This window comes from Cavia porcellus, unplaced genomic scaffold, assembly GCF_034190915.1.
Source record: "Cavia porcellus strain 051 isolate PalLab524CR breed Dunkin Hartley unplaced genomic scaffold, mCavPor4.1 scaffold_13, whole genome shotgun sequence".
Classification (NCBI taxonomy): Eukaryota; Metazoa; Chordata; class Mammalia; order Rodentia; family Caviidae; genus Cavia; species Cavia porcellus.
In genome coordinates, this window is record NW_026947496.1 from 51,965,865 (window position 1) to 51,980,910 (window position 15,046).

The window sequence follows — 15,046 nt, forward strand, 5'->3', positions numbered from 1 at the left end:
TGCCGCCTATAATTTAGAAATTCCACTCACAGGAATGTGTCTGACAGAAATGCTACAGTGAGTGTGTGAAGACGTGAATAAGTTGGCAGTATCCATATACAGTTGGCTGAATATGCAGGGTCTGCGTCTGCAGATTCAAGCACTATAAATTGAAAATATTCAGAAAATACATTGGATCTGTACCAGGCATGTACAGTTTTTCTCATTATCCCTGACACAGCACAGTGTAACAACTATTTGCACAGAATTTACATTCTCTTAAGTTATACAAATAACCTAGAGATAATTTAAAATATGTAGCAGAATTGCACAAGCTATGCACAAGTACTATCCCATTTTATATGAAGAACTTGAGAGTTTTGAATACTTTGTATCCACAGAGAACCCTTCATAGATACTGAGGGATGATTATGTTTGCTGACTTTTGACAAATAGCATAGAATTAGAAATGAATGAACTATAATTGAAATGGAGAGAGTGTACACATGCAATCATGCATGCCTCAGATTTCTAAAATATCACTATATGGAATACCATGTAACTTCTCATAAAAGGATAATCCTGAATGTAATGAGTTGGAGATTTGTCCATGATATAATATTAAGGGAACAATATGGGAATATATTTTCTATGAGCTGTAAATGTATCGTCATACAAATTTTATATCTATATACACTGGTTCTCATATTAAACCCTGATACAAATTTGTATAAATTTACATTTATTATTTACATTTATTTATTAAGGTGAAAACAATCTTTCCAAAAATTCACAGACACACTAACTGTAGTTACCCTTGAGGTACAACGAAATTGAAGGAGACTTTTTTTTAACAGTTGTGCTTTTGAACTCATAAGGAAAGGTTACTTTCATATTTTAAAAAATAACATAGCTGGGGCTGGGGATTTAGCTCAGCGGGATAAGCGCCTGCCTTGCAAGCAGGCAGTCGTGAGTTCGATCCCTGGTACCAATAAAAAGGAAAAAGACCAAAAAATAAAAAATAATAATATAGCTATGCTACATAGGAAATTGTAGAAAGTCTACAGCAATCTCCCCTTTATTCATTCCATTTACCAAGAGCCACCCTTCTGTGCCCAGAAAGGCAATCTGAAGAAGTGTCCTTTCTGTATCTCAGGAGGTTGGTGGCTTTACCAGCCTGAAGTTGCTGTCTTTGTGCCTGAAAAGAGTGACCAAACCACTCAGATTTATGAAGAGAGGAAAGACTACAAGCTCCCAGGTGGGGATAGTTGGTAAACTCTGTCCTTGGACAAACTATCCCCATCCCAAAGGCTTTCAACACTGATTCTGTGGTCATACCATCAACTGTGGGGGATTCGTGTCACAGTCTGCAGCTCACAGTGTTGCTTAACCTAAGACCTTGCCAACAAAAGAAAAATACTCAAAAGCCAGTGCTGAATGTAATCCCAGTGCTTTAGATGGATGAGGCAGGAGAATCTCTCAAGTTTGAGCCCTGTCAAAGCAATTTAGCTAAATGCCATCTCGAAAATTTTTCAAAGGATCAGGGGAGCTCAGTATGAATGCTCTGGGTTCCATAGCTAGTCCTAAAGAGGGAGAGGGAAAGAGACACTGAGTAACTGCCCACCCTCATGCACAGTACCCATCCACTCTGCAGGTATCTGTGGGTCAGAATTCTGAAGGAACCTGGCAGAGTTGCCTGGGTGGAGAACCTGACTGAGTGGATGGCAAAGGCCTCTTAGATCAGGAACACAGATTTACAAGATCCACGGAGGAGGGAGGCCACGCCAGCTAACCTGTGTGGCCATTTCATCCTGCTTATCTTCACCAAAGTCAAAGTCAACCTGTCCTCACATCACGGGTGCAGTTCTCTGAGCTGCCTGGGATCATCCCAGAGGCCACACATCCTACTTCACTACAATAGGCACACAGAATGTCCATGTTGTAGACACTGGCTCAGTTTACCTTGGTGCGCTTGAGACAAATGCAGAAAAGTATACCATAAGGAACACAAAATATTTCTGGAAACTGTCCGAGAAGCATTTTTTCAGCCTCACAGGTTCTTTGGAGGACTCTACCAAAAGGTGATAAAGGATCACGGTTTATAAGCCCAGGCTAGAATTTGTGGCTGCATGCTTTGCACAGTATATTATCCCAGAACACTCACCAGTGGCTCAGGCTGCAAGTTCCTGCCTATGGAACAAGCTAATACAAAGCAAAACAAACTCAGTCCAAAAAGAGCAAACAAAATCCCTAGTCCACTGAGGCGGATGAACATTAAATGAGATAACTTCAGGTGTATTTTTTTAAAGGGCAAAACAACCCTGAGTGAATCATTGAGGGCTTCTGAGAGTTGTTTTGACTGTGACCCAGAAGCACATAAACAAAAAGAAAAAAATGAAGGACTGTTCTCTTTGCTCACACATTTCCAAAACTGGAACTCAAAATGGAAACAGAAATGTATATGCAGGACACAAAATGGAAACAGAAATGTATATGCAGGACAAAAGACAGCACCAGCATGGCAAGAATTGCAGAAGCAACTGTCAGTCGAGTTTGGAGCACACCAGAAGTGTAGGAGCCGCGAGCACAACAACCTTCTGCACAGCTCTCCCAGGAGCCTCCTGTCTGTGAAGAAGGAGACAGCAAGACTCTCTGCCCTTCTTCTAGGAGACCGAGGATCTTCGTTACCTGGCTATCTCTGCTCTCTGCAAATGCAGATGGCACATGTCAGCTGTGTTTTACACAGTGTTGCTTCTGATCTTAAAAGATGCTTAATGGATAAACTGCAGCGGGACCAGGAAAGTCAGGTTTAGGCCTCCCCAGCATATGACTCTTACAACTGGGTGTGACACCTGTGGGCACATTGAGGCTTTGACAGTGCCTGCTGCAAGACATGGGTCTCTTCAGTCAAGCAGCTCCTGTTCCTGCCGCAGGTGAAACTTGTCCCCTTACACCTGCCTGAGCTACGCTGTGGACTCTGCTGGAAGAAAGGCCTGATGCTGCTCTGAGAGCCACCACTTCATCATTCACATGAATGTCATCCTGAATTGATTCTCACCAAGAGGAGGCATAGAAGTATCTTGAGTCAGACTGTTTAGTTGAATAGTAGATGAGCGGAGGATTCCTGTTCTCCAGTGCAGGGAGCCTTCAAGGTGCATACTATCATCATCAGTTAATATTCAGAGTATATGTGCCATGGGCCGGAACCATGACCGCACTATCTGTGGTTCCACCTCAAGATGACACTGAGGTACAAGTTCTATTCTATTTTACAGTTGAGGATACCAGGCCCCACCCTGGGTTTACCTGAGCAAGTGGAAGGGCCAGAGGTGGAAGAAACAGGGAAAGACAGGTAAAGAAAGAGAACTGGAAAAGACTAGTAAAAACAAATAAATAGCAAGCGTACTCTAACAAATGTACTTTTGTGAATGTCTAAGACTCATTTTACACAGTGGCCAGTTTGACCTGAAGCAAATAGTGATGAGAGAGCTATTATTATGCAAAGGCGGGAGCTGTGGAACTCAGTGGTGGAGAACAGGCCTAGCACAGGACAGGCTGCATTCCACTGCCAGCATCACACAGGTGCGGGTGTGGGGGAAGGAGAAGGAAGGAGGGAGGGAAGGAAGAAGAAGAAAGGCAAGAAGAAGGAGAAGAAGGGGAAGAAGAAAGAGAAGGAGGAGAAAGAGAAGGGGAAGAGGAAGAGGCACAAGAATAAAAAAGAAAGGCAGAGAGTACAGTAAATTCAAGAGGTCACACTAAACAGAAGCTCTTCCGATGTTAGAGGCGAGTGAGTGACACAGCTTTAGATGCCCTATGTCAGAGGAACACTAAGGCAAACACACGCAGCTCTTGGGAATTCCATCTAATCAAAAGGGGAAAGAAGTCTTCCATTGCCTCCTTCTAAAACTCAAAAAACCAAGGAACCCACACACGTGCAAGTGTACATCTAGCAATGCAGACGTACAGACGCATTCAGACTCACGTGCAGGCATGTGGATGCATGAGTGTATGGCAGTGTATATTCAAATGTGTGTCTTCAACAGTGTGTTTCATCAAGTCACAGTCACACAGTGGCAGAGCAAGGTTAAAACAAAGAGCACATTCTTACTTACAGTGTCCCACATCACGATGTGCACATCTGTGCTGAATGAGTTATTAACATGCTGGGTGATATAAAGGTTGATAAAGTCACAGAAGTGGTGATACATGTTAACACCTAGTGTTGAAAAAAGAAATCTACATTAATTAACTGCAAAGAACATGTGACTAGACAATTTTTATTCTATCCCATCTACTTACAGTTCAAAGGATTTTTAGTTGAAATAAATGATGGAAAAAAGTAATTTTTCCTGAGCAAACTCTACACAGAAATACAAGCCATTTACAAATGGATTGAGTTTAAGACTTTACTTTTTAAACTGATTATTTGAAAAGGAGGAATGTATTGTCCCATATGAAAAGTTCTTGTCCTAGTATAAATTACCGTATAATTATGGCAGTGGTCTAGAGTGGCGGAAGCCCAAAATTGCGAACGCTTATCACTTCCTGACGCTTCTTCAGCCCTAATTGTAACTTCCCTTTCTGTTTGCACACACAGAGTATTCCAATCGGTTCCTCACATGTCATCAATATCTGTCCCATGCGCCACTTCTGATCAAAGGTCATACATATACCCCTCTGCCTCTCTGTATCTGGTCAAAGGAAATGGCCCAACCACCATGGGTTGTGTGCTCCTTTCCATGTCCTCAACTCAATAAACTTGTTTATTTTGTATTTCTTATTTCTCTATTGTGCCACAATACTCTAACATCATATATACCAAATAACAAATTAAATTCCCAGAAAAAGCCACATAGGTCTATTTAACTCAAAATGAGGTAGAATAATAAATTCATAAAATTATTTATTCCTCTTGATCACTTTTTGAAAAATCAATTAAGCAACATCTATTCCCAGAAGCACTGTTGATGTAAGTGTGATGGCAATTACTAACCATTTGGTGGTTTTCATTCTCATCTCTTTTGACTACTTACTCACTGCTCATGATATTCTTTCTGGGAAAATACTAACCAATAGCATCTAAAAGAGATAAATGTCTCACACCCAAATTGAAAAAGCATAAAGTCTGGAGTTGGAACTGGCTTGAATTCTAGGTCAGTCATTTATGAGCAACTCTCCTAGATAAATTCATAAAGTCTCTAAGCATTGGTTTCTCTACTAGAAATGGGGAGTAGTTGGACCTAAGTGCCAGCCTTGTCATAAGAAATCCAAAAGGATGCATCCTTAAGTGCTACCCCGAAGTCTGGCACATGGCAAAAGGCCAGCTGTGCCCAAGGTCAGACAGAGCAGACAGTGCTGAGGCTACCACCATTGGTAAATTCTAATGTCAGTCATTTTAAAACAAAACAAAACAGGCTGGTCCGATGGCAGTGGGTTATCAGAACTTATTAACATTAGTGTCACTAAAAGTTGGTATACCACCCCCCCGCACTGCTAAATTTGACTGGCTTAAAAAAAAAAAAAACAGGCAGTGATACTTTAAAATGTTCATTTTCAAAGAAGGAAAATGTTGACTAAAAGAAAAACAGTGACTTCCAAAAGTGGAAACCACAAAACAGTCAGACTTCATTCTCATAGTGAATAGTAACATTGTGTGCCATAAAGTAAGGGTTAAAATATTCAGTTCTTCTCAGCTTGGTTATCTCAGATGAATGAATCTTAGGGAGGGCTAAATTTTTTTCATCCAGAAAAATTCTAGTAAAAAGCATACTATAGGCTTAAATAAAATCAAATTCTGGGAGAACTCATCCCCTTTCCCCCAGGTGAGCTACCCAGTGAACATTAGCTCTCAGGTACCATTTAGTAAGCCCCTAACATTTACTGGAGAATTTAGCATGTGTAAAAGAGCGCTTGGTGCTATGAGGATTTATAAATGAAGGAGCAAACATAGACTTCATCGTGGAGAAATGTGCCCCTGGCGAGCTTTGTTCTGTAGAAATGCTCACTCTCCCAAGGTAAGAGTTAATAAGAAAAGAAAAATTGGATGACAACTTAAATTAGAAGAAAAAAGTAGAGTTATGAAAATAAGAAAGAAAAGGCTCACATCTACCTGAGTCTATTATTCCCATTTTACCCACTTTATTGCATCAGCTCTGCATAAATTTAACAGCTCACACATATTCACCTCTTTTATAGGCAGATCACTGTTTTCTTTGCCTCTTTAATTTGCATATTTTTAAGAAATGAGTCAGAACCTTCAACATAGCACTTTTACTTGCTCCTATTTCAAAATCCTAACTTGTCTGATTTCTGAATCTAATACTTTGTGATATAAGAATTATGACTACCGAAGGTAGAGAACATTAAAACTATGATCAATAAATTATGGTAATTCTCAAATATTCGTGACAGAGGGCTGTCTATATTTCACTGTAGGCCAAGCCTCTCATGAATTTTGATATGATGTAGCACAGTAATCTCTGTCTCTCATAATGAGAGAGATAATATAGAATGATCTGTGTTTCTCCTCTCTAGGGCAACTAGATCATAAAGTTAAAGTTATGCTTGCAAGCTGAGACTTAGTGCCTATAGGCATAAGTGGAAAATAATTCTAATCTTTTTGCCAAGATTATATTCTTTTGGAAGTGTAACTTTCAAAAGAATTTTAAGTTCACATTAGCCATGGAAATAATATTAATAAGTTTGCTAGGAGTCGTTATGGACATTTCTTTCCCTCCCTTCTATTTAAAAGTAACTATAATGAAATGATTTAAATCAAGTGATGAGAGAAACAAGAGGGGGTAAAGTTAGTGTAAAGGTGTACATGCCGTCTTTCATCTTCAGATTCAGAATGAGTCATTTGGTGCAAACGTGAAGGTTTCTTCTAGAATACTCAAAGTACAAAATAACAGGAAATTCAATCTAGTTCATCTACTTCAGAGAAGAAACCAAAAAGCAAATTACCATGTGTCATAGTACTTTTTTTAAAATCCAAAGGGAAAAATATGTATAAATTATACACATAAAAATTATATATATGTGTGCTCATAGCCAATATACAAATAATTGAAAAATTAACTGCTTACCTGCATCTAATTTCATGAAATATGTTGGTTTTTCAATCACAATGTCACATTTAGCATCTTCTATAGGTCTGAAGTTGAGCTGAGTATAGCTTTGTAGCTCAGCAAACCTAGAATGATGAATTGGGATATAATTTCAAAGTGACTACTGTAATTTAGGATCTTTCTGTTCATTAGGTAAATTTTATTTTTAGAATGTAAAAGCACTCCCATGGAGACATGCAGAACTCAAACTTACTGTCATTTATATAATGTCATATCAACTTTAATATTAATTTAAAGAAATTTTTAAAATCACCTCATGCAAGACAGTTAAACTGGGAACCTACCACACAAGGGAAAGAGGAAATTTATATTGGAGTTGGCTAAAAATCTACCAGTGAAGCGGGAAGCTTCAACAAGGCTTCCGGTCCTTTAATGAGGTTCAGAGCGAACAATGTGCCAGAGGAACTCTTGCTGCAGCGTCTTTGCAGTCTGAGAAAGACGGCATTCCAAAAGTTACCTAGTACTCAAAAGACAGCAGACACCTAAGCATCTCTGAGGAATGAAAAGTCTTTTTTCTCAAAAAATGTCTTTTCTTCCAAATTGAAGACAATCACAAACATGTGACAAGAGATATTCAGAGCTAACATCTGTAACTCTTTATCTTTGAGATCACACTTCATGTAAAATAAATACCAAAAAGATCCTTTTAGAAACACACTGAAAAAAAGATCATGGTTTCAAAAGTATGTCCGCAAATCCTTTAACACTTTTCCCTGCAAGAAGTGGAGGTGAATTCTCTTCCTTTGAGTATGGGCATCATTAGGGGCTCATCTCTCACCAACAGAACACAGCGAAAGTGACGGGGTGTCACTTCTGAGATTATTAAACGCTGTGGCACTCACCTTGGAGGAACTAGGAGTCATGCTGTGAGTGGCACAAGGGTGAGGCCATATTATAAAAACTTAATCCTCTGCCAATGCTCAGAGAATTATGGTTTACAACAACCGGAGTCAGTTCAGAAATATGATTTCCCAGTCCAGCTGAGCCTAGAAAAGCCTACAGCCCCGGCCACCCTTGACAGCAACCTCAAGAGAGACCCAGCTATGCTGTTGGCAAATTGTGACCATTAGAATCTGTGTGAGATATTAAATGTTAGCTCTGTCATGCTATTACATTTTGGAGTAATTTGCTATACAGCAGTAAATAAATATAAATACACACTAGAGGTGTATTTTGTAATGACACATTACACAACAATAAATATTTAGTACATATTCCTCAGGTAACTCTGTTATAAAAGTCAGATCTTAAGACATACTAGGAAAGAAAATGCCCTATACAATACAGGAACTACCTACTGTTAAAATCTGGTAAGTCACATGAGAAGCATCAGTGCAGACTGCAAAACACTATACTGATGAAAGGTAGGTTATTATTCTGAATGGTTTGCTCAACCCCAGAGTATGACCTCTAAAACTAATGTTATATAAGAGTAGCCTATGTGACCATGAAAGGAAGCACACGCATTTTTTGGATGATGGAATAATTCTTCATCCTGACTGTGTTGGTAGCAACACAGACCTAGACTGGACTTTTTTTAAAAAATGACTGCATCTAAACATGGTAACACACCCTGGTGTTTACTTAGTAACATTGTGCCAGTGGCAATTTCCGGGCTTTGGTCACTGTGCTAGTGTTATACGAGATATTATTATCTGTGGGAGCTGGGGTAGTGGTACAATGGGAACTTCCTGTACCATTTTTAAACTTCCCTAAGTCTAAAGCTAATTCAAAATAAAGAGTTTTAAGTGGACAGGAGACTGGGTGCTGGTAATGCTCTGCATTTTGACCTGAGTAAGACTTATAAGGGTGGGTTCACTTCTTCATAAACCACAAACTGTTATAGACAGTGATAATTTTGTCGAACTCAATTCATTCCAAGTTTGTATTGGAACACTGAAAAGTTCAAGAACTGAATGTATTTTTCCCATAAGAAATAATAGAAAACCAAATAATTGTTTCTGAGACCTGAAAAATTACATATATAAATTCATTTTTCCAAGACTTTAGCAAATCTTGCAATGATTTCTTTAACTCTATTGTGGCTCTGTTTTCCTCTGAGCTTTACTGCTGGTATCACTAACTTTCTTTGAGGCCATGGTTCTAATATTTTACACAGATATATCACAAAAATAAAGCACAATGACAAAGGCGGTAATGCACCAATACAAGCACTGTACGCTGTCTGGTGAGAGCGACGCTCAGACGGAAGCGTCACCCTTTGTGTCCTCGGCCAGACGCAATGCATTACTCATTCTTGGCCCGTACAGAAGGCAGCTTCCTGTTGCTTCTTTGTTCTTCCTCTTCCTTCTCCTTCTTCATCTTCTTCATTCTCTTCCTCTTTCTCCTTCCCCTGTCCCTTCCTTTTTTGTTGTTATTGTTGTTTGTTTTTTGATTTTTGAGGGTTTTATGGGGCGGGGTTTGGAGACAATGCCTCCCTATGTAGTGCAGGTTGGCCTTATACCTGTGATGATTCTCCTGAGTCAGCCTCCCAAGTGCTGGGATTACAGACATTCACCATCACGCCTGGCCTATGCAAACTCAGGACCTCACACTTGCCAGGCAGGTGCTTATGCAGCTGAGCTAAAACCCAAGCCTTATACAAGCTTTTTAAAATCAGATTTTCAGTTTGACTTTGAAGCAGAGTTACAGACACCAAAGAGATTTTTTTTCGAACTTCACTGTTTGAGTAGTAGAAAGTTTGGGCTTGGAGCCATTCAACAACCAAGGTATCAATGTATTTAAATATGAGTTCATTTTTCCTAACAGTGTTTCCCAAAATACATGTACCAACTATAAAAACAATAAAAATTAATTTTAAACTGATTTTTTCTTTTATATGCAAACAACAGTACTATATCATATTTCCTAGTATTTTATAAACATGTTCAGTTATACTAAGGAATTCACCTGTAACCACCATTCTTAAGAAGTTAGTGCTTATACAAATTAAGTAACATTTACTTAAAATTATCTGCAACATAAGTAAATTTTCCATTTTGGAGTCCCTACCACAATATCTGCAAGGACAAAAAATGAAATTACATGTATACATGTATGTATTAAACAAATCGTGTTACCAAGATTGCAGGGGGCTTTTGCGTTGGCCTTCAGACATCAACATATGAGTATCAAGTTTACAGTATCCTCCGATTTCACCACTCTGGAAAAAATCTTCCTTAAATCTAGTATATAAAAAAAAGATTGAGTTTGAAAATTTTTTCATGATTCCAGCTCATGGGTTGTAACTAAATGGAATTATCAATTTCTAAAATTAATTTTTCTTTGGAATTTAACAATAGGCAAGTGCTACATAATGACATTCCAGTCAACAGCTAACCACACAGTTGATTGTGATTCCTTAAGATTGTATCACCTAGTGTCACTGTAGCTATTTAGGTTTGTGTGAAGCCACACAAACTACCTGAAGCCAGGTAGTTAGTGACACATGCCTGCAATCCTAGCACTCTAAGAGGCTGAGGTAGGAGGATTGCAGGTTTGTGCCCAGCTTGGACAACTTTGTGATTTAGCAATACCTTTTCTTAAAATAAAAATTTAAAAAAGGGCTAAGGAAGTAGCTCGGTGGAAAGTTCCTAGATTCAACCCATTCTCATGGAAAAAAGAGTTTGTGTGAGCATCCTCTCCAGTGTTTACACAGCAGTGAAATCACCTAATATATGCCCTCTGTTAAGCAAGGCCTGCATGTACAGAGTCTGTCAAAAAAGAAGAAAAAAACCTCTATCTACATTTCAGGAAAAGAAAAATAGTGTGCTGCTTTTTCAACAGACGGTGTTACCCTGATATGGGGGCTTCTAGAGGAGGTCATGCATAGCAGTAAACCCACTACACTGCTGGCCCTTAGAGAAAAAATTGAAAATGTATGTGCAGCAATCTCAATGACCAAGACTATCCAAGCAGCAGCTCACAGTACTGATAAAGGTCTAGAAGCTGGTGGGCACCACACTGAGAACCTGTTGTTAATTATAAACTTGAGAAGTTGGGAGCCAGGGTCCTTGCTTTTGAGCCTGCACAAAATGAGGGCACAGAGACTGGTATGTGTGCTACACCCTCCTGAGGGTGGGTAGCCTGCATACAATACAAGGGAGGAAAGAGGCTTGCTCTCCCCTCTTTTACGCCTGCTGCTTTTGCTGTTTTCTGCCGCCTTAAACTGTTGCCCCTGGTGCCATGCTATCCTGTCTTGGAGCCAACTGATTATGGACTGAAATCTCCACAAACTGTAAGCTAAATAACCTTTCCCTTCCTTAACTTTGGGTGTCAGGTATTTTGTCCCAACAATGAGAGAAAAGTAATTAAGACAAGTGACTTGTTTTAATTTTATGTCTCAATAAATTTAGAGTTAAAATATTTATGTAAGGTTTTCTTTTTCTAAAGTATGCATATTTCTTTTGGCAGACTATAATAGACAAATTTAAACATATACAAAAGTAGGTTTGGGGACAATGTTTGTCTGGCATTCAAGAAGTCCTATGTTCAAACCCCAACCCTGCAAAACAGAAACAAACAAAAAACCTACACAGAATTCTTATAAGGAACCCATTGTACCTATGATCCTAATTTGTGATGTGATCAACCAGTGACCAGTTTGGGTCACCATCCCGGACCCATTGCCTGAACCCTCAACCAAGACATAGTTACACCTGAAAATATGTGATAACGTCTATTAGAATCTACCATCAACCATTTAAGTACCTGTCGTGATTTCTCTTGATGTTTCTTAAGTCAAGGTAGAGATGGGTTGCTCTGCAATACTGAAGATAACGGGAACATACCAGACTTGAGTCACTCTGAAATTAGGTTGACAAAAGGGAAAAACTGCCTCTGAGTCTCAACAGTTTGAGAACTCACCAGACATACTAGACAGGGTGACAGCAAGTACACCCACATGATGGGAAAAACTCTCCACACACCACAACTGTTTCTTGGTGTTTTCCCCTTCTGCAGAACTTGGTCAAATACACTTTGGTTTCTACACTTTAATGTTACAATGAAGAAATCCCAGATGCTCTGTTTGTATCAACTCACATTTTAAAGCCAAGAGCTGTATATAGGGTTTAACTCAGTCTCCTTTAAAAAAAAATAAAAAAAGCAGCACTAGAAACCATCACCTACCCACAACTATATGAAAAAGCATTTTGCACAGTAGAGCCAAAGGAAACAAGAAAGAATGTACATGCTAGACGCACCAAAGTACAAGGTTGGAAAGGCAGTTTGCCAGTCTGAGTAAAAGGCACTTTGTGCAGTTTCCCATGAAACTTGTGAGAATCTCTCTCAACAGCAACCAGAGGGCAATCTCTTCTAAATAGCTAAATAAAGCAGTTGACCAGTCAACTACCAGAGCCAGTTTCTTCTTCAACCAATCTTCAGTGTGCTGACAGAGTAAGTATTTCAAAAAATTTCCTGCTTTGGATTTTATTTAGACAAGTACATGCTATTTATTATTTTTCCTAAAATTTCCCATGAACACAGGCCCTTCATCTTGACCAGTGTGATATTTTTGGACTCTGCAGTTAGTAAAAGATTACAATGAACTGAATGTTTGTGTCCCTGGGAAACTCACATGTTAAAAATCCCAACTCTTGGTGTGTTAGGAGGTGACTAGAGCATGAGGGGGCACCATCACAACCGTGCCTGGTATCTTCCTAAGAGGGACCAAAAAGCGCCCTCTCCTGTGAGGATATAAGAGGCAGCTGCAGTCTAGAAGAGGTCCCTCACCAGAACCTGACTATGCTGGGACCTTGTGCTGGCCTTCTACCTTCCACAACTGAGAGAAATTTCTATTGTTTACAGCCATCGAGTCTATAGCATTTTGTCATCGCACAAGACAGTGATTATATTCTAGTCACACATCTAAGTAAATTGTGGCCAGGAAAGCATTCCACAAGCCCCCATGAGAGAGGTGTGCAAGGAATAATTGTGGCCCTTGCCTCACCCTCTCCATGTAAACAGCTGGGCTCTAAACAAAGTGTGCAAAGTAACACACAGTTTCTATTCCAGGTGCACTGGGGCAGTGTTAGTTACCATCACAGGCACTTCATTCCCTTTGGTGGAATTTCTAATAGCGCCATCATGTGCCAACCCTTCAACAGCACAATAACATCTATAGTCAGATTTGAATGCAAATGAATTCATTTCTTTTAATTTCCCAAACTTCTAGAGATAATAGAGATCCCCAAGATGGCAGAGACTTTGTGGTTCAGGACCACCAGATTACAGAATATCACACCTTAATGATAAGCACTTAAAATTCCAGCAAAAATAACACTGAGCCCTCTGCTGGGAGCCAGACTCTGCACTGAGCACTTTTATATGCAGAACCTCACCCCACGCTTCCTGCATGCTACAAAACCATCATGGCTCTAAGGCTGAGGAAACTGGAACACAGAAAGCTTGAGCACCTTGCCCAAGTCGGCATTCTAACTCTCAAGTTAAAATTCAAGTTAAAATATTTCTTAATATTGAAATATTGAACAGCCTCAAAATGTGACTCAAAATCCAAAGGAGAGCAGAGCTTCCAAAGTAACCAGAACTACCTATTTGGAGATGTTAAATAAAATTGTGAACCAAATAAGTGAGATTCTTTTCCTACTGTCATGTGTCTTGTTTTTATGTTACAATTCATACAGTAAGGTAAACAATAAATAGAAAGTAATGAATGAAAAAGGCTACTCTTGAAGGAGCTGGACACCCACCATCTTCTCTGGCTGACAGAGCACATGCATCTCCTCCAGTCGCTCCCTGGCGTACCCGAAGTCTGCCTGTTTCCAGAAAATGTCTTCAGCTGACTCCATGGTGTCTGTCCTATTTGCAAAGGAAAAGATTCCGAGGTTGTTTTGGTTTGGTTTTTTTTTTTTAACTTTTTTTTTTTTTTCGTTTGGACCTTGAATATTCTTTCTGCTAGACATCTGTTACTACTTATATTTTTTAAAGTATACTGTCATCGTTTTCCAAAATCCCCCACCACACATGAAGTTACCAAACTAAGTTGTTCATAGGCATAAAATAAAAAGACCTAACAAAAATGTATGAAGTTTGGGTTATCTGGAATAGAAGACGCTTTGTTTTTTGTGTTGTTTTGGGTTTTTTTGTTTGTTTTCTGTCATTTTAAGACAAGGTTTCACAAAGTAGTTCAGGCTGTCCTTGAACTCACTGTATAGCCCAGGCTGGCCTCAAACTCCACAGCAAGTCTCCTGCCTCAGTTTCCCAAATTCGAGGCCAGCTGGGCCAAACGCTAGTCTGAACTACATGGTGAGATTGTATCTCAAATTAAGAGAGGGAGCGACAGAGAGAGAGAGAGAGAGAGCGAGAGAGAGAGTATCTACCTGGAACTCAAAGCAACAAAACCTACTGTAGAGAAAGTGACAGACTTCAAAGGGAGGAGTATATTCCCCATGGACACTCACCATCCCATGTCCACATAGCTGCAGAAAGGGTAACCAAACCTGAACTCTGGTTTGCAAGACTTCTCATAACCCCAGCAGTACTGTAAATTTTCCAAGTGTTTCTAGAACATAAAGCATGAACATTTAGACTGGTCTCCCTTCTTTTGAAATTTAGAAAGGGCTTTTAAATGTTTCCATTAAGAAGAAATCTTCATAGCACATTCATATTTACATTCCGCAATACTCAGTTACATAGTGAAAGTAATGGGAGGGAATTCTAAGAATAGCAGCTCAGAGCTCTTTGTCTCTGTTTACTTCCTCATGTCAGAAGTCTCTAACCAGCATTCTCTCCTGTAGCTAAACTTTATCTAAACTGACACTGGAGAACTGAACATTGAACTTGGGGCCTTCACAGCACAGCCTCTACTTTTCCAGGAAAAAGCTTGTTTAGAAATCATTGTCCTCCTGCCTCAGCCTCCCAGAGTGCTGAGATTATAGATATCTGCTACCAATCCCTGCTTGAATTAGAATCTCCTGAGG

The 15,046-nt window shown here is 39.5% G+C and overlaps 1 protein-coding gene across 5 annotated transcripts in view; it reads right to left on the bottom strand.

Annotated features, from left to right (window-relative positions):
* Eogt (EGF domain specific O-linked N-acetylglucosamine transferase) overlaps positions 1-15,046 on the bottom strand; it is a 35,930-nt gene that overhangs the window by 17,188 nt on the left and 3,696 nt on the right. For 3 of the 5 annotated variants that reach the window (XM_003473436.5, XM_013156511.3, XM_063260229.1), the window contains 6 exons: positions 14,528-14,628; positions 13,817-13,925; positions 11,817-11,911; positions 10,187-10,291; positions 7,065-7,171; positions 4,092-4,195 (listed from right to left, as the gene is read on the bottom strand). In XM_003473436.5, coding sequence (XP_003473484.1) covers positions 4,092-4,195; positions 7,065-7,171; positions 10,187-10,291; positions 11,817-11,911; positions 13,817-13,925; positions 14,528-14,628 — 621 coding nt within the window. The remainder of the gene's footprint in view (positions 1-4,091; positions 4,196-7,064; positions 7,172-10,186; positions 10,292-11,816; positions 11,912-13,816; positions 13,926-14,527; positions 14,629-15,046) is intronic. The other 2 variants (XM_063260230.1, XM_063260232.1) reach the window with 1 other exon arrangement.